This window comes from Onychostoma macrolepis, chromosome 18 (genome assembly GCF_012432095.1).
Source record: "Onychostoma macrolepis isolate SWU-2019 chromosome 18, ASM1243209v1, whole genome shotgun sequence".
Classification (NCBI taxonomy): Eukaryota; Metazoa; Chordata; class Actinopteri; order Cypriniformes; family Cyprinidae; genus Onychostoma; species Onychostoma macrolepis.
Genome location: NC_081172.1, coordinates 33,115,809 through 33,141,987, shown reverse-complemented (window position 1 = coordinate 33,141,987; position 26,179 = coordinate 33,115,809). Strand labels below are relative to the sequence as shown.

The 26,179-nt window shown below is 35.7% G+C and overlaps 3 protein-coding genes across 7 annotated transcripts in view; 2 read left to right on the top strand and 1 right to left on the bottom strand.

Moving 5' to 3' along the window:
* zgc:158464 (uncharacterized protein LOC791139 homolog) overlaps window positions 1-3,908 on the top strand; it is a 128,760-nt gene extending 124,852 nt beyond the window's left edge. For all 4 annotated transcript variants that reach the window (XM_058751079.1, XM_058751076.1, XM_058751075.1 and 1 more), the window contains one exon: window positions 350-3,908. In XM_058751079.1, coding sequence (XP_058607062.1) covers window positions 350-536 — 187 coding nt within the window. In that variant the 3' untranslated portion in view covers window positions 537-3,908. The remainder of the gene's footprint in view (window positions 1-349) is intronic.
* A 6,068-nt stretch (window positions 3,909-9,976) lies between these two features.
* On the bottom strand, window positions 9,977-17,691 carry ubl7b (ubiquitin-like 7b (bone marrow stromal cell-derived)). 2 transcript variants are annotated; one of them, XM_058750546.1, is made up of 11 exons: window positions 17,569-17,691; window positions 15,835-16,012; window positions 15,633-15,752; window positions 15,132-15,214; window positions 14,511-14,595; window positions 14,376-14,433; window positions 13,281-13,390; window positions 13,150-13,199; window positions 12,179-12,358; window positions 12,017-12,091; window positions 9,977-10,249 (listed from the first exon to the last, which is right to left on the bottom strand). In XM_058750546.1, exons 2-11 carry the CDS (start codon window positions 16,007-16,009, stop codon window positions 10,109-10,111), a joined length of 1,077 nt encoding a protein of 358 aa, XP_058606529.1. In that variant the 5' UTR covers window positions 16,010-16,012; window positions 17,569-17,691; the 3' UTR covers window positions 9,977-10,108. The 2 variants fall into 2 exon arrangements, with proteins under 2 accessions (XP_058606529.1, XP_058606530.1); XM_058750547.1 differs by having other exon boundaries at window positions 12,179-12,355.
* Window positions 17,692-20,741: 3,050 nt separating this feature from the next.
* The window catches only part of cd276 (CD276 molecule), a 103,860-nt gene continuing 98,422 nt past the window's right edge, over window positions 20,742-26,179 (top strand). The window contains exons 1-2 of the mRNA XM_058751277.1: window positions 20,742-20,967; window positions 25,944-26,090. Coding sequence (XP_058607260.1) covers window positions 26,045-26,090 — 46 coding nt within the window. The 5' untranslated portion in view covers window positions 20,742-20,967; window positions 25,944-26,044. The remainder of the gene's footprint in view (window positions 20,968-25,943; window positions 26,091-26,179) is intronic.

The following is a 26,179-nucleotide window of genomic DNA, read 5'->3' as shown; positions in this document are numbered from 1 at the left end:
ACAGTCTTTACCCCCAAAGCAACACCTCAAAACATCAGCCTGGGGTGTGTGGCTTCCCTCCGTCCTTAGCTTTTAATTTGCTTTGCATTCAGAGCCCCATTGAAACCCGACAGCGTTTAAAAGGCAGCACGGCTGCGCTCATTAAAGCTCGTCGGTCTCCAGCCCTACATTTCACTGCCATGCGTGACACGTTTGCCAATGAACTGCACCAGAGTGCTGCTGTCTGACAACTAATCACAGATTGTTTTCTTCCCCTCTTTCCATTAACCTCCCTCTCTCTGCTGCTCTACCTTTATTAATCGCTCCCTGCTCTTCATCTTCATCTACGTGTTTTCTTCTCTCTCTGCAGGAGCAGTCAAGGTTTCATGCACATGAAGCTCTCCCGGACCAAAGACAACAAGTACGTACTGGGTCAGAACAGCTGCCTGTTCGACAGCGTTCCCGAGATAATCCACTTCTACTCCAGCCGCAAACTACCAATCAAAGGGGCCGAGCACATGTCCCTGCTGTACCCCGTGGCCATCCGGACACTATAGAGGCAGAAATGCTGCAGAAGCAGGACGTTCATTCAGCGTTTACAAAACAACGACAAACTAAAGTGCTACTGAGATCCCGAAGGCAAAAAGGGAGACTCCTGGACGCCTCCTTCGTCTCGTCTCGAGGAAAGCAGTTTCTCTGCAGCGTTACGTCCTTCAAATGCCTTCTACATGATTCCAGACCCGTTTTCTTCCCATAAGTGGATCTTTTTAGTCTTAGACCTGCACCCACACTTTATCTCCACTGTTACACACTGTACAGAAACCCCGAAACGTCGCTCAGACTTTACTATTCGGATGTTTATAGTTACGATTTCTGGACATGTGAATCATTAGACGTTCTCGGACATCAAAACACCACAGTAAATGAACAAAGACACTGAATAATACTGTACCGAAACCTCATCGTCTGGACTTGTCAGTCAGTTGGGTTCGGTGAAATATTAATCGTTAAACGTGAACATTTTCAGATCATACAGAAAAAGAAACCCCAGAAGACTGAAATCAAGCGTTCGGCATTTTCCAGTTAGACCCACAGATGTGAAGAGCAATCGCTACGCAGACAGATTCATTAAGTCCCTTAAAATAGCAGTAATAGCGCAGAGCGAGAGGAGAAGTGATGGATGGTGCCATTTAAGTGTACTTGGACAGGCGGCTATGCAGAACAGCGTGAAAAAGGACCTTTTAATTTAACGTTCAGAGAGAGTCACTTGATACACCAGAGTTTAGGGTGATCTTGACCAAGGAGAATGAAATATTCCTGTATTGTCTACCTCAGAAAATCAATTTCGTTCATCCATCCACCGGTCGATAAGGTACAGTGACGTTGCAGATATTGATCGGTTTAACTCCTTCCGTCTCAAATTCCCACCAAATTTTGCCTTTTATTTAGAGCTTCTTCTTCACCCGAACGCAATCAGACCTTCATTTCTATGCTGTTGTGACTCTGTTTGGTTAATGCCTTATACTGTAAATGCATGGTTTAAAAAAGAAAACATGGCGAACGCTGTCGTTCTGCTCTCTATGAATGTTTAGTGGCTGTAATTTATTATGGAGAAAAAAAAATAATGCTATTGCTGATGTTTTAGTCCAGCTAAGACAATGTTCTCAGCCTGTGTGTGTATGTGTGTGTATGTGTGTGTGCGCGTCATATATCTGACCTTACGTTTCTTTGCGATTGTCTCCGTCTGAAAACTCTGATTGGATGCTGTTTGCCATGGAAACCATTTAGAGCAGTTCAGCCAATCAGAGCGCAGATTTGTCCTGACCCTTCCTCTGACCTCCGGTTTTCCTTGTTTGCTGTCATCCAGTTTCTTTTGTGTCATTGTTTTTTGTCTCTCAGTGTGTTTGTTTAAAGCATGATGCCCGACACAGTTGTGGTACAGATATAAAGCCTGTGTGATTGGTTTACCTTCATGTATTGTGTTGTGTTGTTTTCAGTGCTACAGCTAAGACTTTTATTTAGTTTGTATTATTTCTTTATCATTTCCTCTTTGACACACTTTCAACCCTTAAAGGGACAGTTCCACCTCCAAAAATGAAAATTGTCATCATTTACTCACCTTAATGTCATTATTTTGCTGAATGTCTTCGGCTGTTCTGTTCCATACAGCGAGAGTTAATTGGGAATGAGGCAGGTTATGATATATCTATAAATATAAAACTAAATCATAGAACTAATCTTGAATATGCCAAAAGAGAAATTGTAAGAGTACACTACTGTTCAATAGGTTGGGGTCAGTAACATTTTTTAATGTTAATGTTAAAGTCTCACCAAGGCTGCATTTATTTAATTAAAAATCTGTAAAATGTTGAAATATTTTTAAAAATTAAAACAGCTGTTTTCTATGTGAATATCTGTTAAACTGTAATTTATTTCTGTGATGCAGCTGTATTTTCAGCATCATTACTCCAGTCTTCAGTGTCACATGATCTTCAGAAATCATTCTAATATGCTGATTTGCTGCTCAACAAACATTTCTGATTATTATCAATGTTGAAAACAGTTGTGCTGCTCAATATTCTTGTGGAAACTGATACATTTTATTTTTCAGGATTCACAGGTGAATAGAAAGTTGAGAAGAACAGCATTTATTTGAAATAGAAATCTTGTGTAACATTATAAATATCTTTACTGCCACTTTTGATCAATATAATGCATCCCTGATGAGTAAAAGTATTAATTTCCTTCAAAAAAGCACTGATCCCAAACAGTAGTGTCGATGACCTCAAAGCTAATAGACATGGACTAAGCACAAATCTCATTCATGCACGTTTAAATAAGACATATCAAGATGCAAAATGTTTAAAATGGCACGATTGTGAGTAAACGATAACATCATTTTTTTTTTTTTTGGCTGAACTGTCCCTTTAAAAGATTACAAAAGTGAATAAGGATTGATGTAAATCTGCGTTTACACTCCAGCATTTATTCTTAGGCTAAATTCTCCATGATATGAACCACAGCATCTCGTTATGAATTGGTGTATGTATTTTCAGTCATTCTGTAGCTATTGAAGCAAACCTCTCAGTACCTGCGGATCCCCAGGAGCATCATATATACGTGTGTTTGCTGGAAATGCGTTTGTGTTTCTGTCAGACGGGCTCGAGAGAGAGAGAGAGAGAGAGAGCAGAGACACAAAGACTGTTCTAGATGTCATTCAGTAGAAACATGCTTTAATAAGAGAGCAGAGAGCACAGGTCAGTGCACTCACACACTATAGAGGAGAAAAGATGAAGAGCAGAAGAGCTCAGAAACACGTCTGAGATCACTGCAGGACCTTCACTTTTAATTGGTGATCCTGTTTGTAATTCTGAACGATGTACTGCAGCTGTATGACGTCAGACGTTCACTCAAATCACCAAAAACCCAACAGATGCATTCAAAACATTCAAAAATTAATCTGTGCAGTGAAATCCATACATCTTTAACCACGACTTAGGTGTTGAAATATAAAGTTTGTTTTAGGACTTTATTTAAGGGATTGAAAAGACAGCTTACTGGTCATTAAACATTCAGATGTAAAGTAACATTTCTGTTCATTATGTTCATAAAGGAAGAGTAAAATAAAAGAGTGAAACACCAGGGGAACCAGAGAAAAGAGGACAGAAATGAAGACTGAAGGATGAGGAATGGAGGAGAGCGAATCTCTGTTGGCTTTAATGTCATCAGTAGCTCCGTGTGTGTGTGTGTGTGTGTGTGTGTGTGTGCAGATTTCATATGTCTGAAATGGGTTTGTGTACATTTTCTTCCATGTATGCACTAACATATCTGTACAGTTCCTCTCGCCAAATGTATATATACTGAATGTATTGTTTGGGGACGTAGAGGCTTTGAGATTCTGATAAATAAAGTTTATGGGTCTAACTTAACCAGCTGCAGTTCTGTCAATTTCTGCTTGTATCTGGGGAGATAAACAGCAAACTCGTTTTTATTTTTATTTTTTCCTTTCCCTGATGACTTGTGTGTTTTGTTGTGGCATCCTATATTCTCCTCTGCATGTTTGTTTTTTTATTTGTCTTTCTTTCTTTATACAAATACTTGCCATACTTTGTTTTCGGCATCAGGATTTTAGGAAAATATGTGAATTTGTGTATAAAAGAGGTGCTTCTTTGTGGTATTTTGCGGTTTAATTTGACCAAACCTTTAGGTTGCTCCGTGACGAACAAATCTTAATTGTGTGGCTTCCTTTGGATCTTCTTTCATTAGCGGAGAGGAAATATACAAACTACCGGCTGTTTTCATCTGACACAAAGTTAGCTGATATTAATTTCATGCTTAATATTACATGTACTCTCAAATATCCCCCATTTTATTTCAACCAATATCAAATTATACAAGATTCAACTACTAGACAATAAAAAAAAGAGTTGAAATGACATTTACAGTTAATTTGATTATATATACACAGTGTATATGTATATGTACAGTATATGTATTTTTTTTCTATTGTTTTTAAGTTGAATTAGGTGGAATATTTTAACAAAGCTTTCAATGCTGGACGTCATGTCAATATAGAATATAAAAAGACTTAGAAGTTCTTGAAATATTGATGGAAGGCTTAAAGACGGGATGAATTTGTAAATACAAAGCTGTTTCTTGGTCAAATGATCAATATAAATGCCCTAACAACACTATCTGTCACCATAGCAACAGCTGATTTCCTGTCAGTCAATGGTTGTGTGTGTGTGTGAGTGTGTGTGTGTGTGTGTGTGTGTGTGTGTGTGTGTGTGTGTGTGTGTGTGTGTGTGTGTGTGTGTGTGTGTGTGAGTGTGTGTGAGTGTGTGTGTGCGTGTGTGTGTGTGTGTGTGTGTGTGTGTGTGTGTGCGTGCGTGCGTGTGTGTGTGTGTGTGTGTGTGTGTGTGAGTGTGTGTGTGCGTGTGTGTGTGCGTGTGTGTGTGTGTGTGCGTGTGTGTGTGTGTGTGTGAGTGTGTGTGTGTGTGTGTGTGTGAGTGTGTGTGTGTGTGTGTGCGTGTGTGTGTGTGTGTGCGTGCGTGCGTGTGTGTGTGAGTGAGTGTGTGTGTGTGTGTGTGTGTGTGAGTGAGTGTGTGTGTGTGTGTGTGTGTGTGTGTGTGTGTGTGTGTGTGAGTGTGTGTGTGTGTGTGTGTGTGTGTGTGTGTGTGTGTGTGTGTGTGTGTGTGTGTGTGTGTGTGAGTGTGTGTGTGTGTGTGTGTGTGTGTGTGTGTGTGTGTGTGTGTGTGTGTGTGTGTGTGTGTGTGTGTGTGTGTGTGACGGGTGAATGACGGGTCTTCAGTTGCGAAAGCTTATCCAAACAGTGGTTTGTGTTGTGAAATCAGTTTAATCACCGGATGGATTGTATTATTAAACAGGAAGATTTCTCACTTTTCTAGTCGAGCCTGTATGGGTGGATCAGTGTGAAAATAACACAGGAACCAACAGCTACGAGAACAGCAGAAGTGATTTACTAGACCAGCTAAGACTCACAGTAAGAGCTGATGGAAAAATATAATTTTATTGATCAAGGATGCATTAAACTGATCAGAAGTGCCAGTAATATTTATAATGTTACAAAAAATATATATTTCAAATAAATGCTGTTCTTTTGAACTTTCTATCTGTGAATCCTGAGAAATAAAACACATCACAGTTTCCACAAGAATATTGTGCAGCACAACTGTTTTCAACATTGATAATAATCAGAAATGTTTGTTGAGCAGCAAATCAGTATATTAGAATGATTTCTGAAGATCATGTGACACTGAAGACTGCAGTAATGATGCTGAAAATACAGCTGCGCATCAAAGAAATAAATTACAGTTTAACAGATATTCACATAGAAAACAGCTGTTTAAATTGTTATACATATATATATACAGTGAGGAAAATAAGTATTTGAACACCCTGCTATTTTGCAAGTTCTCCCACTTAGAAATCATGGAGGGGTCTGAAATTGTCATCGTAGGTGCATGTCCACTGTGAGAGACATAATCTAAAAAAAAATATCCAGAAATCACAATGCATGATTTTTTAACTATTTATTTGTATGATACAGCTGCAAATAAGTATTTGAACACCTGTCTATCAGCTAGAATTCTGACCCTCAAAGACCTGTTAGTCTGCCTTTAAAATGTCCACCTCCACTCCATTTATTATCCTAAATTAGATGCACCTGTTTGAGGTCGTTAGCTGCATAAAGACACCTGTCCACCCCATACAATCAGTAAGAATCCAACTACTAACATGGCCAAGACCAAAGAGCTGTCCAAAGACACTAGAGACAAAATTGTACACCTCCACAAGGCTGGAAAGGGCTACGGGGAAATTGCCAAGCAGCTTGGTGAAAAAAGGTCCACTGTTGGAGCAATCATTAGAAAATGGAAGAAGCTAAACATGACTGTCAATCTCCCTCGGACTGGGGCTCCATGCAAGATCTCACCTCGTGGGGTCTCAATGATCCTAAGAAAGGTGAGAAATCAGCCCAGAACTACAGGAGGAGCTGGTCAATGACCTGAAAAGAGCTGGGACCACCGTTTCCAAGGTTACTGTTGGTAATACACTAAGGCGTCATGGTTTGAAATCATGCATGGCACGGAAGGTTCCCCTGCTTAAACCAGCACATGTCCAGCCCGACTTAAGTTTGCCAATGACCATTTGGATGATCCAGAGGAGTCATGGGAGAAAGTCATGTGGTCAGATGAGACCAAAATATAACTTTTTGGTCATAATTCCACTAAACGTGTTTGGAGGAAGAAGAATGATGAGTACCATCCCAAGAACACCATCCCTACTGTGAAGCATGGGGTGGTAGCATCATCTTTGGGGTGTTTTTCTGCACATGGGACAGGCGACTGCACTGTATTAAGGAGAGGATGACCGGGGCCATGTATTGCGAGATTTTGGGGAACAACCTCCTTCCCTCAGTTAGAGCATTGAAGATGGGTCGAGGCTGGGTCTTCCAACATGACAATGACCCGAAGCACACAGCCAGGATAACCAAGGAGTGGCTCTGTAAGAAGCATATCAAGGTTCTGGCGTGGCCTAGCCAGTCTCAGACCTAAACCCAATAGAGAATCTTTGGAGGAGCTCAAACTCCGTGTTTCTCAGCGACAGGCCAGAAACCTGACTGATCTAGAGAAGATCTGTGTGGAGGAGTGGGCCAAAATCCCTCCTGCAGTGTGTGCAAACCTGGTGAAAAACTACAGGAAAGCGTTTGACCTCTGTAATTGCAAACAAAGGCTACTGTACCAAATATTAACATTGATTTTCTCAGGTGTTCAAATACTTATTTGCAGCTGTATCATACAAATAAATAGTTAAAAAAATCATACATTGTGATTTCTGGATTTTTTTTTTTAGATTATGTCTCTCACAGTGGACATGCACCTACGATGACAATTTCAGACCCCTCCATGATTTCTAAGTGGGAGAACTTGCAAAATAGCAGGGTGTTCAAATACTTATTTTCCTCACTGTGTATATATATATATATATATATATATATACACTATTATAGTATGGTATATTATTATTAATAGATGCTTAAAATTTCACATTTTTATTTAGTTTTTATTTAGCCATTTTTACTTTAAAGTTTAGTAATTTTGTGTTATTTGTCATTTTCAGTCATGGTTTTGTTAAAATATTATTTTCTATATAGTTTTTAGTTTGATGTTTTAATACAAGACAGTTAAAATGAAAAGTGTTGCCTTAGCAACTAGCTGAAATAAAAAATGTATTTTATTTATTTTAATGGTCTTAATTTTAGTTTTAGTTAACTATAATAACCCTGTTTTAGTATATTTGGTGTTAAAAATATATTTGGTGCTTCAGGACATTAAACATTATCATCTATCTCTCTCTCTCTCTATCTCTCTATCTATCTCTCTATCTATCTATCTATCCATCTCTCTCTATCTCTCTATCTATCTATCTCTCTATCTATCTCTCTATCTCTCTATCTATCTATCTATCTCTCTATCTCTATCTCTGTGTGTGAGTGTCTGTCTCATTATCATTGCATATGTGTTGTTTGTTGTTGACTGTCGTGTATTAATTATACAGCCTCTGAAATGCATGAGAAAGGATTGTGTGTCGTGTGAGGAGCTCGTGATGAATGCAGTGCAGATCTGAAGTGTGTGAGACTCTTTCATTCAGACATTAGAGATGTTCACTCAAGCATACGATCACATTAATGTCATGAATCTCGTGTAAAGTGTTGACTGCTGATGTGTTATGTCATGAAAAATGGTCTCCATAGCAACTATCCAGAAGACAAAATATACAGGTTATGTTTATTTATAAATGAACAGGAAGGCCGTGACCATTTAAAATGAATCTGAATCCACGACTGAGTATGAGTTCACTGTCCTGTTTACTGATGCATGTTTACAGCCACCGTTGAGAAGATGAAAACATTACTAAAACTACATACGTGTGTGTGTGTGTGTGTGTGTGTGTGAGAGTGTGTGTGTGTGTGTGTGTGTGTGTGTGAGAGAGAGAGTGTGTGTGTGTGTGAGAGAGAGAGTGTGTGTGTGTGTGTGTGTGTGTGAGAGAGTGTGTGTGTGTGTGTGTGTGTGTGTGAGAGAGAGAGTGTGTGTGTGTGTGTGTGAGAGAGAGTGTGTGTGTGTGTGTGTGAGAGAGTGTGTGTGTGTGTGTGTGTGTGTGTGTGAGAGGAGGGCAGCTGTGTTTAGACAGTTGTTCTGTGTGGAAGGTGGGCTCTGGTTCACACACAGCTCTATTAAAGTGAGGTGTGTAATTAGAGGTCGTTGTGAAGGACTGAAGGAGCAGTGTTTGTCTCTCAGCTGCTTCTTTACAAACCCATAAATCAGCAGCCAGTCTGAGCGAGTGTCTGAGGGTGAGATGAGCGCAGCGCTGGTGTCTGATCCACTCGAGGAGCAGAGCTGCTTCTGTTCACAGCGAGTCGGCTTGATGAGGATGATTGTGTCAAATAAACCTATAGCGCTTGAACAGAGGAAACAGACATATTATAGTGCAATGAAGCTCAAAAATATGTCTGGTACTTCACCCAAAAATAAAACAAAAGATATATATATATCATAAATCATAAATGTATATATATATGTGTGTGTAGCATGTTTCTAGGACTGCCTTTGAGTTTTGTTGATTTAAAAAAGTTCCTGGGAATTCATGGATATTTAGTATTACCATAATATTGTAATACTAATAAAACATCCTTACTGTCATAATATTAATAATTATTATAATAATAAACATTCTCTTTACTATAATAATAATATTAATAATAATAATCCTTACAATAATAATATTACTATTGTGCCTTTGCTTTTTGTTGATTTACAAAATGTTGAGAACTCAAATATAATTTATTAATGTAAGTATTGTATAATTTGTATTATTATAAGCTGGTAGGTCATGATGTTTTTCACACGATGCATATGCAGCTCGCAGACTCTAGTCCCTTATATTGTCTTGCAGCGCCATCTAGTGCTCATATACTGGCATTACCAGAGTGGACATTCAATCACATACCTGACCCTGCAGCACAGAAGCAGTCAGAAGCAGCACAGCTATATTTGCAGCAATAGCCAACAATACATTGTATGGGTCAAAATTATAAATTTTTCTTTTATGCCAAAAATCATTAGGATATTAAGTAAAGATCATGTTCCGTGAAGATATTTTGTAAATTTCCTACCGTAAATGTATCAAAACTTCATTTTTGATTAATAATATGCATTGCTCAGAACTTCATTTGGACAACTTTAAAGGTGATTTTCTCAATATTTAGTTTTTTTGCACCCTCAGATTCCAGATTTACAAATAGTTGTATCTCAGACAAATATTGTCCGATCCTAACAAAGCTTATTCATTCTGCTTTCAGATTATGTATAAATCTCAATTTCGAAACATTGACCCTTATGACTGGTTTTGTGGTCCAGGGTCGTATTTGTGCACTCAAATACAGTTTATCCTGGACAGATCAACAGATATACAATGCTGCATTCTGCAATTAAACTTTATTTAGACAAAAAGTAAAAAAAAAAAAAACACACACACAAAGCAGGTGTTTAAGGCAAAGGTAGATGTGTGTTTGCCAATGCTGGCCACTTCACAGCCGTCCAAAGGCACATCAGAGTCCTCCTCCTCCGGCGAAGATGAGCTCGAGAGCGGCCTGCAGATTTCCGTTTGTGGCCGTCAGTGCTCGCAGAGCCACCTCCTCATCCTGGATGCCCATATCCCTCAGCTGCTGCATCTGCGTCTGCCAGCGGCCCTGCACACACACACACACACACGCGCTAAAGCAAGCGGTGCATCAGGCCTTCACGGCTGCCATTTAATGACTTGTGTGCCTCTAGAAGCTTGTGATCTGTAAGTGAACGTGGCTTTATTGTTCATCCCAAAGAGACACAAAATCACTTTCACATGAAATGTTCCTCCTGCCCGACTCAATCCTTAGCCATCTTCAAGAATCAGCTAAAAACACATCTCTTCCATCTTTATTTGACCCTCTAACTCTAGCACTCTATTCTAATTCTATTCTTTAAAAAAAATAAAAATAATTGCCACTTTTAGACATGCACTCTATTCATTTACTAACTGCTTGTTTTCTTAAAAAACAAAAGCACTAGCCTCTCTATTCTTCTTCTATTCCATCTATTTGTTTTCTTTTAATTTAATATACAAAAAAGCACAAAAAGGCCTGTGACACTAGCTTGCTCTATTCTTTTTCTATTCCATCTGTTTTCTTTTTATTTATAAAAAAAACAACAACCTTGCTACGTGGACTGTGTTCAGCTAACCGAGACTTGTTACAGCACTTGTGCATTGTTGCTCTTTTGTTGAATTTGATTGCTTCTATTGTCCTCATTTGTAAGTTGCATTGGATAAAAGCATCTGCTAAATGACTAAATGTAATGTAAATGTAAAAAAATAAAGTGATAGTTACATATAGTGAAAATACACGGAATTAGTTATATATATATATATATATATAGACATCATTGCAAATGTCTAAAGGTTCTTAAATCAAGATACATTTACTCAATGCAAAAGGAAGTCTTGTTTAATGAGAAGAAAACAAATAAATAAAAATTAAGCAAATTTATACTTAAAACAAGAAATATCTACCAATGTGTTTAGACAAATAAAATTAATTTAAAGGGAAAGCAAGTTTTCATTCCCCATTGACAGACATTTGTACTTGTTTTAAACAAACTCACTTCATTTTATATAATTTATTAGAAAACATTCATATCCTCAATTTGCATCTGAAGTAAATATGATTTAAGGATGTTTAGATATTTGTACTTGAACATTTAATACCATGACTTGTAAATTTTAGGCTTTCCGCTCTGATGTCACACCTTTTAAGGCCTTAAAGGGATAGTTCACGCAAAAATGAGAATTCTGTCATTAATTAATCACCCTCATGTCGTTCCATATATAAAATAAATAAATAAAAATCCCACGGCACACTGAAGCACTGAATTATAGGGGAAATCCTTTTTTTCAGTAATTAAACACTGCGTCGTCAGAGCTGGTATTGTGCATTATCAAGCTCAAATGGAGTTAACGAGGTTTCTGACCAGCGAATGACGCAGATCTGTGTTTAGAACGGCTGTATCTGAGTGCATCGCATTACGCTTTCATCAACTTACAGGTTATAAGGTTTATTGCAGCTATATGGGCACTTTTCTTGTTGTTTAATACACTCGGACGAAATCTCTGATATGAAGCGCTATATGCACAGGATATTTAAAACATACAAATGTATATTGGCTACAAGAAGATGGCAAATGTAACTCTTCTCCACTCTTTTTTTGTGTAAGTAAAGAAAACGCTGTTCTTATTCAAACATAAGTTATTTATTTACCCTTGCACTGCGAACAAGCGGAGATCTGTCTCCTGCAGATGATGAACGAAGGTCTCACGGGTTTGGGTGAGCAATTAATGACAGAATTTTCATTTTTGCGTGAACTAACCCTTTGATTTGTGGAAGGGCAGATGAAGCCGTGTGTGTGTGTGTGTGTGTGGTCACCTGTGGTGTAGCCTGTAGCGCCTGCTGTAGTGCGTGACTGAACAGACTGCTGCTGAGGCGAGCTCCTGATGTCTCCTGCAGAGTAAAGCACCGTGAGTGTTCTCTGAGGACTGAGCTCATCATGTATAACTCTGGTGTTTAGTGTGTGTGTGTGTGTGTGACCTGAGCGCTCAGTGTGGGAGGGACGCCGCTGCTCTCCGGAGCGCTTGCTAACGCTAGTGCGGACGCTAGCTCGCTCTGAGTGATGGGTCGGGGCCCCGCGGCTCCGCTGTGACCGAACGTGAGCGGCCTGGAGCCTGCAGTCGCTCGCTGGGGTCTCGACGCACCGCCGCTGCTTCCCTGCTTCAGACAACACATGCATATATTCATTCATAATACTAGAGTGTATATACCAATGCAACAATACAACTTTCTCATCGCTATAATATTACTATAATAATAAAACATTCTCTTCACTACAGTAATATTAAAATAATAATAATAATTCCCTGTACTATAATATTATAACAATTTAGAAAATCTCCTTATGATAATAAAAACCCTTATTATAGTAAAAACCCTTATTATATTAATACTTATCTTTAATATAACAATTATAAAACATTTTTTACTGTAATAATAATAATACTAATAATTTCCCTTACTATAATAACAATTTATAAAATCTCCTTACTATAATAAAACCCTTTATTGTAATAAAATGACCTTTACTATGACAATTATAATAGAAAATCTCCTTACTGTAATAATAATTACGCTTACTACATTATTATTATTATAATACTTAAAAAAATATACAATAAAAACACATTAGAAAAAACCTACAATAACAATAATAATATAATAAATATCTTCTTAGTATAATAATAATAATTACCTTTACTACAATAAAAAAAACTCATTTTACTATAACAATAATAATATAATAAATATCTTCTTAGTATAATAATAATAATAATAATTCCCTTTACTACAATTAAAAAACCTCATTTTACTATAACAATAATAAACAAAAATCTCCTTACTATAATAACAACAACAACAACACTTATCGTAATTTCCCTATACACAACATATTTTAACATCAAAATATTTATATATATTTTACATTGAAAAGAAGGAGAAAAACGTACATATTGGAAATCGTCCTCATCATCCGACATGCCATCAAACAGAAATCCTCCTGTTACACACACAAGACATTACAGACCATTGACTGCAGTTCAACAGTCGCTGAGACGCTGTGTTTAAGGCTGAGCTTCACCTGGCATCTCGCTGTAGGAGCGGGCCGCAGGGTTCAGTGAGGAGCTGCTGGTCACCGAGTGCAGGACCAGGATGATGGCGTTGACCAGCGCCGGGTGAGACTGGATCAGTCTGTGTGCGGCACGGAGAGCATGTTCACTCAGCTTCTGCGTGGCCATTTCGAGATGCCATACTTTCCAGACTCCAGATTTTCAGACCATATTTAACATAAATAGCTCGTAGAGCATTATTTTCAGCAATATATTTGTTATATAGTACAGTCATCTGTAAATATTTTTATTTTTTTTTCTTCGTTGATTTTCTCTAAGACTAACATACAGAGCCCCTAAAATAAAGAAATAATAATAATAATAATAATGATAATATAAAAAAAAAAAAAAAATTATTTTCTTTTTTTCTAGTTTTATATAATCTATTTCCTTTGTGCATCACTGCCATCTTACTCTGAATAAAACAAGAGCATCGATGCGCATGAATTACCAGAGATCTACCTGCTCAAAATTGAGCTTTTCTTACAGTAGTACCTCTAATAAGGCCTAATGTCCAATTTAACACATCCTCCGTGGCGGCACAGAAACCATGACACGAAATGGGCCGATGGCATAAAATGTGCCAAGTTCAAGAGTTTATAAAAAAGACTTATACTGTAAAAAAAAAAATACAGTACATGGCTTTCGTTAGGGCAGTATGCCATATTTCAAGGTCTCTGTGGAGGTCAAGAAACCACACTGGGCTGATGGCACAACAGGTGGCTCGGTGACCTACACAAGTTAAATGGTTCCTCGTGCACACATAAAAGTCTGTATATATTTTATTTTTGTAAAAGTCCTTGAGGCTATGTAATATGGTGCTAAGAATATTGTGAGAAATTAACCTAAAATGCTTATAACCGTCGTATTTTGATTTGACGTCTTGTACAATACATTTATTTTCATTAAATTCTTAATTTTCTATTATAAAAAAAATAAATAAATGATAAAAATAAATAAATAAATGGGGGCAAAAGTCTGGAAACACAAATACTTTTCCAAACTCTTATTTCTATTATCCATACTTCTCCAAACCGCGCAGGACGCCTGGTTTTAGGGAGACTCACCTGTCCAGCAGCTTTGGGTCTGTAAACTGAACGAACAGATCTTTATCCTGGAGCACACCTGAAAAACACGATGAGCTGATGAGAGACGGATCGAATCAAACCCACGAGCCGCAGTGTGCTTCACAGTCAACGTACCTAACGCGACCGGGTCTGAGCTGAGCCCCGGCGAGGCCACGATGATCTGCTCCAGAGACTCTTTATTAGCCAGCATCTTAAACACCTGCAACCACAGACACGGCCTTCAGTCGTCTCAGACACAAAGAAAAACGTTTTACTTCATATAAATGGTTTGAAACTTAGTGAGTTTTGTGGCACTTGCTATATGAACACACATCTTTTTCCAGAAGGTATTAATTAAAAATGCATGGCAGGTAGATAAATTATTTATTTTAAATACCTTTGCTATATTGTTAACTTAAAAACTGTATTAGATGAATATTTACGATTTTATTTTTATTTGTATTATTTTTTATAGAAATAAATGGTGCATACTTTAGATTATAATATTTTCTAGTACAATTAAATCCCCTCAAAATACAAAATATTAAATAACTGTAAAAAAAAATTCCAATCATTTGTAGTTTATTTTGGACTAATAAATGATGTATATGAAACAGTTCACATGAAAAAAAAAAATGTGTTGTTCCAAACTTGCACGACTTTCATTATGCTTTTTCATTCTGACATTTGTTCTGCAGAATTTTTCATTTTGAGTGAATTGTGCCTTCAAGCATGATTGCGGTGAAGAGCGCGTACCGCGTCTCTGTAGGCTCCCCTGGACAGCAGTGCGGCCTGAAGCGTCCTGAACTCTCGGGCAGCAGCAGATCTGTTCACCGGCTCTGTGTGAGGACAAACACGCAGAACACTCATCTTCAGACTCATACACTATATTGCCAAAAGTATTGGCACCCCCTTCTAATGAACATGTTTGACTACTTTAGTCATTTCCATGAGTACAAATCTTAAAGCATATAATGCTATTCTAGGGAATTGTGTGCTTATAATTTTATAGCAACAGTTTGGACAGGACACTTTTGGACCAGGCAAGTTCTTCCACACTGACTCAATCAATCATTTATTTTTGAGGCCTTGTCATGTTAGAACAGAAAAGGGTCCTGTCCAAACTGTTGCGTTCCCTAGAATATCATTATTTGCACTCATGGAAACTACTAAAGTAGTCAAACCTGTTCATTAGAAGTGGGTGCCAATACTTTTGGCAATATAGTGCATCTCATCAGAGTTCAGTGCCAAACATACCAGGCTTGATCTCTGGCTCTGGCCACATCTTCTTAATGATATGAAGCGTCGATCCAGACTTGATCCCGTAGGAGTCTAACGTCAGATCATCCTTCAGCACACAGCCGCAGTGCACAAAGTCTGAAAACACAGCAGTGTCAAACAAACACACCGATTCACAGCAACTGAAAGGACATGAGTAATGTTACAGATCCGGACCGACCGATGAGCTCCGGGTCGGGCAGCGAGTCTGATAGCTGCGCTGAGATCAGCTGCTTGAGCGTCGAGACCTGGTATCCTCCTGGATGGACGTCTCCAGGCTCAGTGTCTGGAAACTGAAACACTTCCTTGGGTTTGTCACTGAGTTTCAGGGAGAGATGCCATGCTGAACTCTCCATATCCTACACGAGGGAGAGAACAGGATGAGATCTATTTAAATGATAGATACACTGCTGTTCAAAAGTTTGGGATCAGTAAGATGTTTAATGTTTCTTGAAGTTTCTTTTGCTCATCAAAGCTTCATTTATTTAATCAAAAATACAGAAAAAAAGTGCCATTTTGTGAAATATTATTTAAATTTAAAATAAAATTTTCTATTATAATATACTTTAAAATGTAATTTATTTCTGTGATGTGCAGCTGTATTTTCAGCATCATTACTGCAGTCTTCAGTGTCACATGATCTTCTAATATGCTGATTTATAATCAATGTTGGAAACAGTTGTGCTGCTTAATATTATTATTTTTTTTGGTACCTGTGATACTTTTTTCAGGATTCTTTGATAAAAAGAACAGTGTTTACTCAAAATAGAAATGTTGTGTTAGAATATACGCTACAATTCAAAAGTTTGGGGTCAGTAAGTTTTCTTTTCTCTTTTTTTTTTTTTTAAAGAAATTAATATTTTTATTCAGCAAGGATGTTAAATTGATAAAAGTGATAGTGACTTATATTGTTAGAAAATAATTCTGTTTTGAATAAATGCTGTTCTTTTTATTCATCAAAGAATCAAACAAACAAACAAAAAAAAAGTATCACAGGTTCAAAAAATATATATGAAGCAGCACAACAATTTCCAACATTGATAATAAATCAGAATATTATAATGATTTCTGAAGGATCATGCGACACTGAAGACTGTAATGATGCTGAAAATTAAGTGCTGTGTCACAGAAATAAATTATATTTTAAAGTATATTAAAATAGTAAACCAAGATTAGAAATTGCAATAATATTTCACAAATTACTGAGTTTTTTTCCTGTAATTTTGATCAAACAAATACAGCCTTGATTAGCATAAGAGACTCATTATCTTACTCATCCCAAACTTTTGAACGACAGATATATATATATATATATATATATATATATATATATATACACTGTGTGTGTGTTTTCTGTCTCATTGAGATTAATAATTCAGTCCAGCTAGTAAAATTATAATAATTAAGCGTAGTAAATAAAATATTAATAGCTAATAAATATAAAATATAGTAAATTGTGTTTTGTCTAGTCAAATTGTTTGCTGTCTGTTTTGCGTTCATGACGTCGTCTTTCAGGCTAGTTAAAACAAGCAAACAAACATAAAATAAACACTTAATTATGTATTTTATATTTCACTTACATACACCAAGCTGTAAAGTTGTATTCCTATCTATATTCTGAAGCGGTTTGGGCTGTGGACAGTATAACCTTTATCTCTAATATATTAACAAAATCAAATGTGTTCATGTTTGTTCTGGAATTTTATGCAAATTGGTAGATATATATTTTTTGTAGTTAAACATAAGAGCTCTGTTTTGAGATCAGAGTGAGAGATCTCGCTCACTTTCAGTTTGACGCGCTGTATTAAAGCACAAAGAACAACACCAGCATCGATCACTTACTGATATAAGACACAATACATTATTCCCCATCACGATGACATTTAATAAAAACACAGCAGGACGAATATCTCACCAGTTTTATCGCGAACAGCTCGTGCAGCAGAAGCAGGATCAGTGAGGCAGCGTTTTGTCAACACAGCTGCTGCCCGGATGTGACGTCACACGGCTTCCCCTCCTTCTCCGACAGAAAATAAAAGTTGACTTATAAATATATAAACGTGACTTATAAATATATAAACTTGTCTTATAAATAAGTATATATATATATATATATATATATATATATATATATATATATATATATATATATATATATATATATAAACAATAGAGAAAACAAACAATAAAATTCGTCACGCAATTTGTAATAGTTTTTCTGATTATAATGTGAATTGTAATATTTTAATGGAAACTGTAATGGACCTCCATGGTCTCTACTGGTCATTTGTCGTGGCTTGTTAAAACCACTAAGTCCCGATGAAATATGGCCCAAAACACACGACAGGGGACTTTTATTTATTTAAATAACGATTTTAATGGTTGATTGTTTGTAATGTTTAATGGTGTTTGTAGTGGAAAACATTAGAATTTCTGTGATGGTTTCTATTCATTTATTTATTTTCTGGAATTTATATGTATAAATATATAGCTACATTAAGTATACATTAAATATGTATATTTATATTAATATACACTCAATGTATATTGAAATACAAATTTAAAACAAAACTACCGTTGAGAATAAAATAAAATCAAATGAAAATACTTTAGCATAGTAATTTTAAAAAGTCAATTTAAAGCTAGACATATACATGTGCGTTATTTATTTATTTAAATGTGTTTATTTGTTCGATTGATTGTTTTTGCTGTATCGTGTTTTATTTGATTGACAGCTGTATTGCTCTGATGCCCCCACGTGTTCTTCAGATGTACTGCTATAGGTTTCTTTTTCATGTAAATAACTATTCATTCAAACCAGTGGTGTAACAGTAATAGTCATTTTAAATATATGCTAAAGGTTATATAGAATTATGGAATGAATTTGACTGGGAAGTAGATATCTTTAATACACCTTATGTGATTTCTGCATATGTAAAAGAACCATCTGTAGCACTGTGTCGGAGAAAATGTGGTAAAATAGGAGACCATACTCACATTTTTTTGGGATTGCCCAAAGATTCAAGAATTTTGGAAAAATGTTAAAAAAGAAATAGACAAGACGCTAGAGTCAGAAATACCTCTAGATCCAGGGGTGTGTTCACTGGGAGCATTGCCAAAAGAAATTTACAATGAAGAAAAAATATATGTACTACGGATATTGTTATTGATAACTAAATAAACAATAACAGTACACTGGAAGGAAGAAGGTTCTCCGAGTTTGGTTCAGTGGACTCAGACTGAAACAGGTTTATATAATGGAAAAAATGACTGCATGTCTACAAATGAAGATGGATTTTTTTTTTGCAAAGGTGGAAAAGTATTTAGAGATGTAATTTAGGATTGCTCAACTAATGTTGCATTGTTTAGAGTACTGTTGGTCTTTTGCAAGTCAGTGTAGTAAATGGTAAGTTGAAGGCTATTAAATTATGTAGATAATTTAATATCTCTATTTATCTATATCTTTATTCCAGAATATAATATAAAGAAACAAATAGGAATAGTATATATATATATATATAGGCTATATTTTTTATTTTTCTGTCTCATTGAAATAAATAACTCAGGCTAATCAGGTTAACGTGAAAGGATGACATAGTAAATGTTAACTATAAAATATAAAATATAGTAAAAATATAATGTTATATATATATTTATTATTATTATTTTCCACTTCAGTTCTTACAGAACTAATCATGTGTGTGTGTTTATTTTTTATTTTTTATTTTTTATTGCTGAAAACAAGAACACACAAAACAGTACAAAACACAAAATATCAACAGTAGTGAGACTTAAAAAGACAACAACAAAAGTAAAACATAGTAAAAATACAATAATTAAAAAATAAAGTAAAACAAAAATGCAATAAAGGACCATTATTTTACATAAGATTCCTTACACAAAGACTTTAAATGCGGAGCAAATTCTAACAGTCTTTATAGCTTTCTTATTAGACACCAAAATCACATTCAAATAATTCTCCATGTCCCGTAAAAAGACCACAAAGACAGGTTTTGAGAATTTTGAGAAATTGCATTTGTGAATGTAAATTTTAGAAAATAATTGAATTTATAATAAAACAAATATGTTCTTTTGTGGGCTCTGAGTCACATTTATAGGATGTGTGTGTGTGTGTGTGTGTGTGTGTGTGTGTGTGTGTGTGTGTATTTTACTGCAGAAAAAAGGGATATAAAATTAATAGCAATACAAATATAAACAAATAAGAAAGAAAAAATAAATAAAAAGGCACAGCATAATTGAAAGGATCCAATTTTCACAAATAAGGATATTACAAAATACCAGGGGGGATTGAATATTGTATCACAGTATTTTAAACATTTTTGTTTTTTAACAGTCTTATTGAAGAAATATAAAAGTCAAAGTTAGAGCAAAATAAATTTAACATAGGAGATGAATTAAGAAATGTATGTTTATGAATGTGAAATTCTGCTAATAAAACATAAAGGTTAATAATAAATTCTAGATCCTTATTGCTTTTGTTTTTATAATACAAGATAACATCCTTTAAAGTAAAGGAATAATTAATATTCATTAAATTAAATATAAATCAGCAAAATCCATCCAAAACTTGTTTACGACTTTACAGTCAAAAAATAAGTGTCAGCATCTCTTTCTCATTATTACTTCAACAGCATACATCAACAATATCAGTGAATCACGATATTAAAGTGTATTTACTTTTATTTTATTATTAATGCAATATTTAAAATAAATTAGCCAAGCTCTTCTCCAGGCAATATTCCCAATTATAGAGTTCCAAAAAAATTAAAATAATAAAAAAAAAAAAATACCCCTAGGAGATATTTTATTTTGTCTTTTGGGAAATATTACAAATATGTTTGTTATTGAATTATTTCTTAGTTAGCCCTGTATGTTTTCATTTTTATTTTTTATTTTTATGAACATTATGTCAATCAATAAAAAAGCAGTTACAATATAAAAACAAACAAACATAAAACAAAATAATAATAATAATAAAAAAGAAAATTAAATAAATAAAATTTTAAAGTCTTCTCATGAGTTAGAAATAGTCTGAAGTGCCCTGTGTGTGACGTCACCAGACTGAACCCAGCGCAAGAATGATGTAGGAGTGGTTTCAGTCTCAGACCAGAGCAAAACCATCGCGAGCGAACGCTATTTCACTCAAATCTGATAAGAAGAAGAAGAAGAAGAAGAAGAAGCTATTTCACTCGGCTTTACAAACAAACCATGCGCTTTCACGCACAGCGTGTTTGAGGAATGAGAGAGAGTCGGATCTTCTGCTTTGTGTTCGTCTGACTTCACTGCTGGGATGGTAAGTCCATTAAAATGCTCTGAATAACGTTACACCATTCACAGAGACCCGTGTCGAGTTAGGAGGAGGAAAACAAACACGGCTCGGTTTGTGGAAACAAAAGCGCTGTTTAGGAAACCGAGTCGCTGGTGTCGGGTCGGGTGTGCTGTTTTTGAGGAGAGTTTAAAGTTCCATAAATAGCGCTTTAACAGTGTGATGGCTTTTATTTTGGCCGTATTTTAAAATTCAGTGATTTCTGGGTAAACAAACTCTGCTTTATTGAATCCAGGGTTTGAGTTTTGGCCCTTTAAGGTTTCCAGATCCTCCCCCAAACCCTCTAGAATCCCCAGACTGGACCGCACCACACCCCTGCTGCTGGACTCTGCTGGTCTGGACCTGGACTTTACCTTCAGCATCTCACATTCACACTAATGAGATCCCCAGCTGATTCAGCACCTGATGCTCTGGATTCGCATCACATCTGTGCAGCGTTAGATCCACTGATCTATATGTGATATATTATAGATCAGCGGTTAGATCACACCGGGAGCTTTTATTATGAAGTCTAGACAAACCCGAGAGCGCGCTGTAAATCAACACAAACTAAACATTAAAACACTTTGAACTCACTCCACCAGCACCTGAAACAAGCTCTCAACTTTTCATTTTATTTTATTTTCTCAAGAAAACAAAGAAAAAAGAAATATATTTTTCCAAGAAAAAAAAATTCTTTAATATATAATTTTATTTTGTTATACATTGTTATATATTTATTATAATTTTCAGATGTTTACATAGTGTGAAATATTTCCCTTTTTCTTTTCTTTTTTAATTTCATTTTATTTTATGCAGGGTTCCCTCGGGTCCTAAAAGTCTTATATTTACTTGTATCAAATTTAAGGTCATAAAAAGTCATAAAAATTGTACAAGAAAGTCTTGATTATGATTTAAAGAGGTCTTAAATTTGGGTAGGCTACAGACCAAAATTGCATACAGCTTAATGTGAGATTGCATTCAAAAGGCTATGATTTTATTAAGTAAACATGAGCGCTGCATGGTTCAAAGTCAGGTGCTGCGCTGCTTTGTGTACAGCGTTACCGCGGAAACAGCTCGAAAGCGCCTCCTGCTGGCAGAGAATGAATGTGCATTTTCACAGGCTGTTGTTGTGAGTAGGGCTGCAGTTTCAGGACTCTGTAGTTTAAATTAACCACTTAAAAATGGTTTAAAGGCTGAAATGTGAGGGGTATCATTTTGAAAACTTGTATCTGAACTGTAAATCATGCTTTTTACAGTCATTTTAGAGTTTAATAGTTTACCATAGACATTGCCCTACCCCACTCATATGGTATTAATTAGATTGTTGCAGGTCTTAACAAGTCTTAAATTTGAGCTTAAAAATCCTGCAGCAACCCTCTCATTGCAACTTCCATAATAACCTTTTTTAACCTTCAGGGAAACAATTTAGAATTTCAAAGTTGAAGTATTATAAAAACCTTTTTGTGCCAAACTCAGTCAACAAATAATTCCAAAATTTGGATTTTAAAAGACTTCTGTATGATTTATTTTTATATATTATTATTATTATTATTATTATTAAATAAAAGTAATAATTGTTATTCAAGTCCAAGACACATTTACCAATAATATTCTATTCTATTCTATTCTATTCTATTCTAAGCATTTTAGCATACTTAAGTTGAATGCAAATAGATGAATCTAGTATAACCTGCTCTGTAGTATTTAGGAAAAACTGTATCAAACTGTATGTTTTGTCAGATTTGACCATTGTGTTTCTACAGGGCTGTGTTTTACAATAATCACTAAGTAGGATGTTATATTATTATATATATAATGTATAGTAGGATACATTTAGTACCTGCGGGCTAAACCGTGGCCTGTGATTTAGTGAGGTGAGTAATACAGGTGATTGTTTGAGAAGAGCGAAACCCGCGGTGAAGATAAATGTGCTTGTTTATTCTTGAGCCTCAATGCCAAACGTCTGAATAGATGCTGCAGGAATGAATGTATTCTACAGCATTAAAAACAGCCAAGGCCCGGGTAGAAAATGACTGTAGTTTTCTACAGAAAGGACTGGATGTTCAAGCAAAGCAGCTCTATAGTATTGATCATAGATTATGCTTACATGCATATTCTGTTTGTTTGACTCGTACTGTAAATTCAGCAGATTGAGCTGAATGTATGAAACCATAGTGAAATTTAAAGGAATTGTTCAGCCAAAAATACAAATGAGCTGAAAATGTGGAGTGTGTTTCTTCATCAGGTTTGTAGAAATGTGTCTCTGCATCAGTGTCTCAGCTGATGCAGAGACACACTCATCTACATCTCAGATGAACATTTTAATTTTGGGGTGAACTATTCCTTCGAGTCTAGATGAATGTTTTCAACAGCACTGCATTGAAAGTCACTGACAAAGTGATCAAGGCCAATAAAAACAGTCCGAGGCTTTCAGAGAATCCAGAAGGAAGGAATGAGTGAGGAAAAGCGCTATTAGATCTCAGACTATTTGAAGTTCATGCAGACGGTTCCTGTGATCTATAAAGTGTGGAGTTTAATCATGCTGTGCTTTTATGCATGTGGAAAGAATTACAAAGTTGTTCAAGCCTGACTAGTTATTTTGAACTTTGTCTGAAAAGAAAGTTGATTTGGTGGCAGTTTCTGAAGAGAGTAGCAGTGCTGTTGTCTGACCGCATGTTTTGTGCTGAGTGCAGGGTTTGGCGGCAGAAAGCGGTTTGATTATGACTAAAGCATAGCGCAGGGGTGACGGCGTCTCATATTACTGAACGCTGACCTGCTGGAAGAGTTTAGTCAGAGCTCACATGAGTCTGACCTGTTCATTGAGCGCCCACTCGCTGCTGCTTCCTGCTCTTTATGCCGTTTAGATCATCGCAGTCGTCTAATTGTGGTGCTTATGCTCAGAACTTGATCATGTTTCTCTTAAAACACAATGATAGGGTGGAGATCTGAGTGAGCGGGTCATAAAGTCAGCTATTAATGCAGCTGTTTGTGTCTGTCAGTGTGTTAAAGACCCCATGAAATCAAAACTGGACTCTTGTGAGTCTTTAGCTATGTGCTACTGCAGGAGTTTGGGGTCATTAAGATTGTTTCATGTTTTTGAAAGAAGTCTCTTCTGTTCAGCAAGGCTGCATTAATTTGATCAAAAATACACTTAAAATTGTGCAACATTATTATAATTTAAATAGCTGTTTTCTATGTGAATATCTGTTAAACTGTAATTTATTTCTGTGATGCACAGCTGTATTTTCAGCATCATTACTGCAGTCTTCAGTGTCACATGATCTTCAGAAATCATTCTAATATACTGATTTGATGCTCGAGAAACATTTCTGATTATTATCAATGTTGAAAACAGTCGTGCTGCACAATATTTTTGTGGAAACCGTGATGCATTTTATTTTTCAGGATTCACAGATGAATAGAAAATTCAAAAGAACAGCATTTATTTGAAATAGAAATCTTGTGTAACATTATAAATGTCTTTACCGTCACTTTTGATCAATTTAATGTATCCTTGATGAATAAAAGTATTAATTTCAATTAAAAACAAATCTTAGTGACCCCAAACTTTTGAACTGTTAAAAACAGGACAAGTTCACCCAGACGTCCTGCTACAGTAAGAAACATGTCGTCACAGGGAAGAAAACAATCCATTTCATCTGGTCTTTTAGAGGTTTGAGTTTTTTTTTTTTTTTTTCCAGAAAGGGAGGAAAGGAAGAGGAAGTGAGAAAAGGATGTAGAAATTGTGACCAGGCTTAACAGGATGCACTGAAATGTAAAATTAGATACTGTAACATCCTGCTCATCAATGCATTGAAATATAATTTACTTCATTTTCTACTCTATTTCTGTAAATGTGAAAATGTTGGTCCACTTTTAGTTCCACTTTAGTGCACTTGGGAAGTTTTTTTATTATGACATTCAAGTCAGAAAAAAATATACGAAAATATATTTTATTTTTTTTATTCTTGTATTTTACATATATTTTATATTATCACTTATTTATGCATTTTATCTACCAAAAACATTACATTTCATTTGCACAGCCTCATTCATTATTAGCGCCTTTATATGATTCAAAATATAGCATATATAATAAGAATGAATGTAAATCGAGGCAAATAGTGTAAATAGTGATAGATGCAATTTACATTTATTTACATTATTTAAGTAGAAATACCAAATAGCAAAAGCAACAGCTACCAAATTGTATGATAATTAGCCAACCTAATTGTCATACAACAAATGGAAATGTAAGATTAGATACAAAAATAAATAAATAAAAAAAAATAAAAAAAGTGAAAATTGGAAATATCTAAATATGGAAATGCATAAATGTGGGAATAAATAAATTTAAGTAAATATATAAATAAATGAAATAAAGTTAAAATAATTTAAAAAAAAGTTAAAAATAAATACAGAAAATAATGATTAAAGGGAAATAAATTCAGGACTAAATTTAATTTAAAAAGTCATTGCATTAATAACAAAAAAAAATCATATTTATGTTCTCATGCAATTTAGGCCTGTCATAGCATCTTTTACAGTAACGCTGAGAATGTATTTGTGTTGCACTAATATGAATTGAAATGTGCATTTTGACAAGTAGCGCAGTGTGAAATCAAGTTTGCGAGGCTGAAAGTGTTTGTATTCATATACTTTCATGAAGTGTGTGGCCTAAATCAGTATTTGAGTCCTTTAGAAGTTTGTTTTGACATCACATATATTCGAACACTTAGATTCCACGGTTGTCTGTGTGTTCACCGTACTGGAAAGGTCAAGCTCCGTCCATAAATCATGAAACATTGACCCTTTCAAGATGGTGAATTTGAGAGCGGTCACACGTGGCGTGTGTGTGTTTATATCTATGGTTTAGATATAAACCCTGTGTGTTTTCAGTCTTCCTCTCCATCAGTCACTCAGCTCCAGGTTAATCAGTCTCTCTCTGTTTTTCCCTGCAGTGCCGTGATTGAAGGATCTGCCCTGCTGTTACACACACACTCATTGTGGGCTCTCTCTCTCCCTCACACACACACACACACACACACACACTCGTCTCAGCATGCTGGCTCTCCTGTTGTGTGCTCTGCTGGCTCTTCACGCTGACGGTGGGTGATCTTCTGCTCCCTACATGCTGATTAACCAAAGATCACAACCTGGAAAACTGAACCACACAACAAACAAACAAGCAAAGATA

Bases quoted from the DNA above. Each gene is read 5' to 3' on its own strand.
- ubl7b (XM_058750546.1), bottom strand. From the start codon at position 16,009: ATGGAGAGTTCAGCATGGCATCTCTCCCTGAAACTCAGTGACAAACCC. The intron at 12,092-12,178 runs GTCACACACACA...TTTACTCTGCAG, and splicing joins CTCCCACACTGAGCGCTCAG to GAGACATCAGGAGCTCGCCT. The intron at 10,250-12,016 runs GTGACCACACAC...GTGTGTGTGCAG, and splicing joins CGCTACAGGCTACACCACAG to GGCCGCTGGCAGACGCAGAT.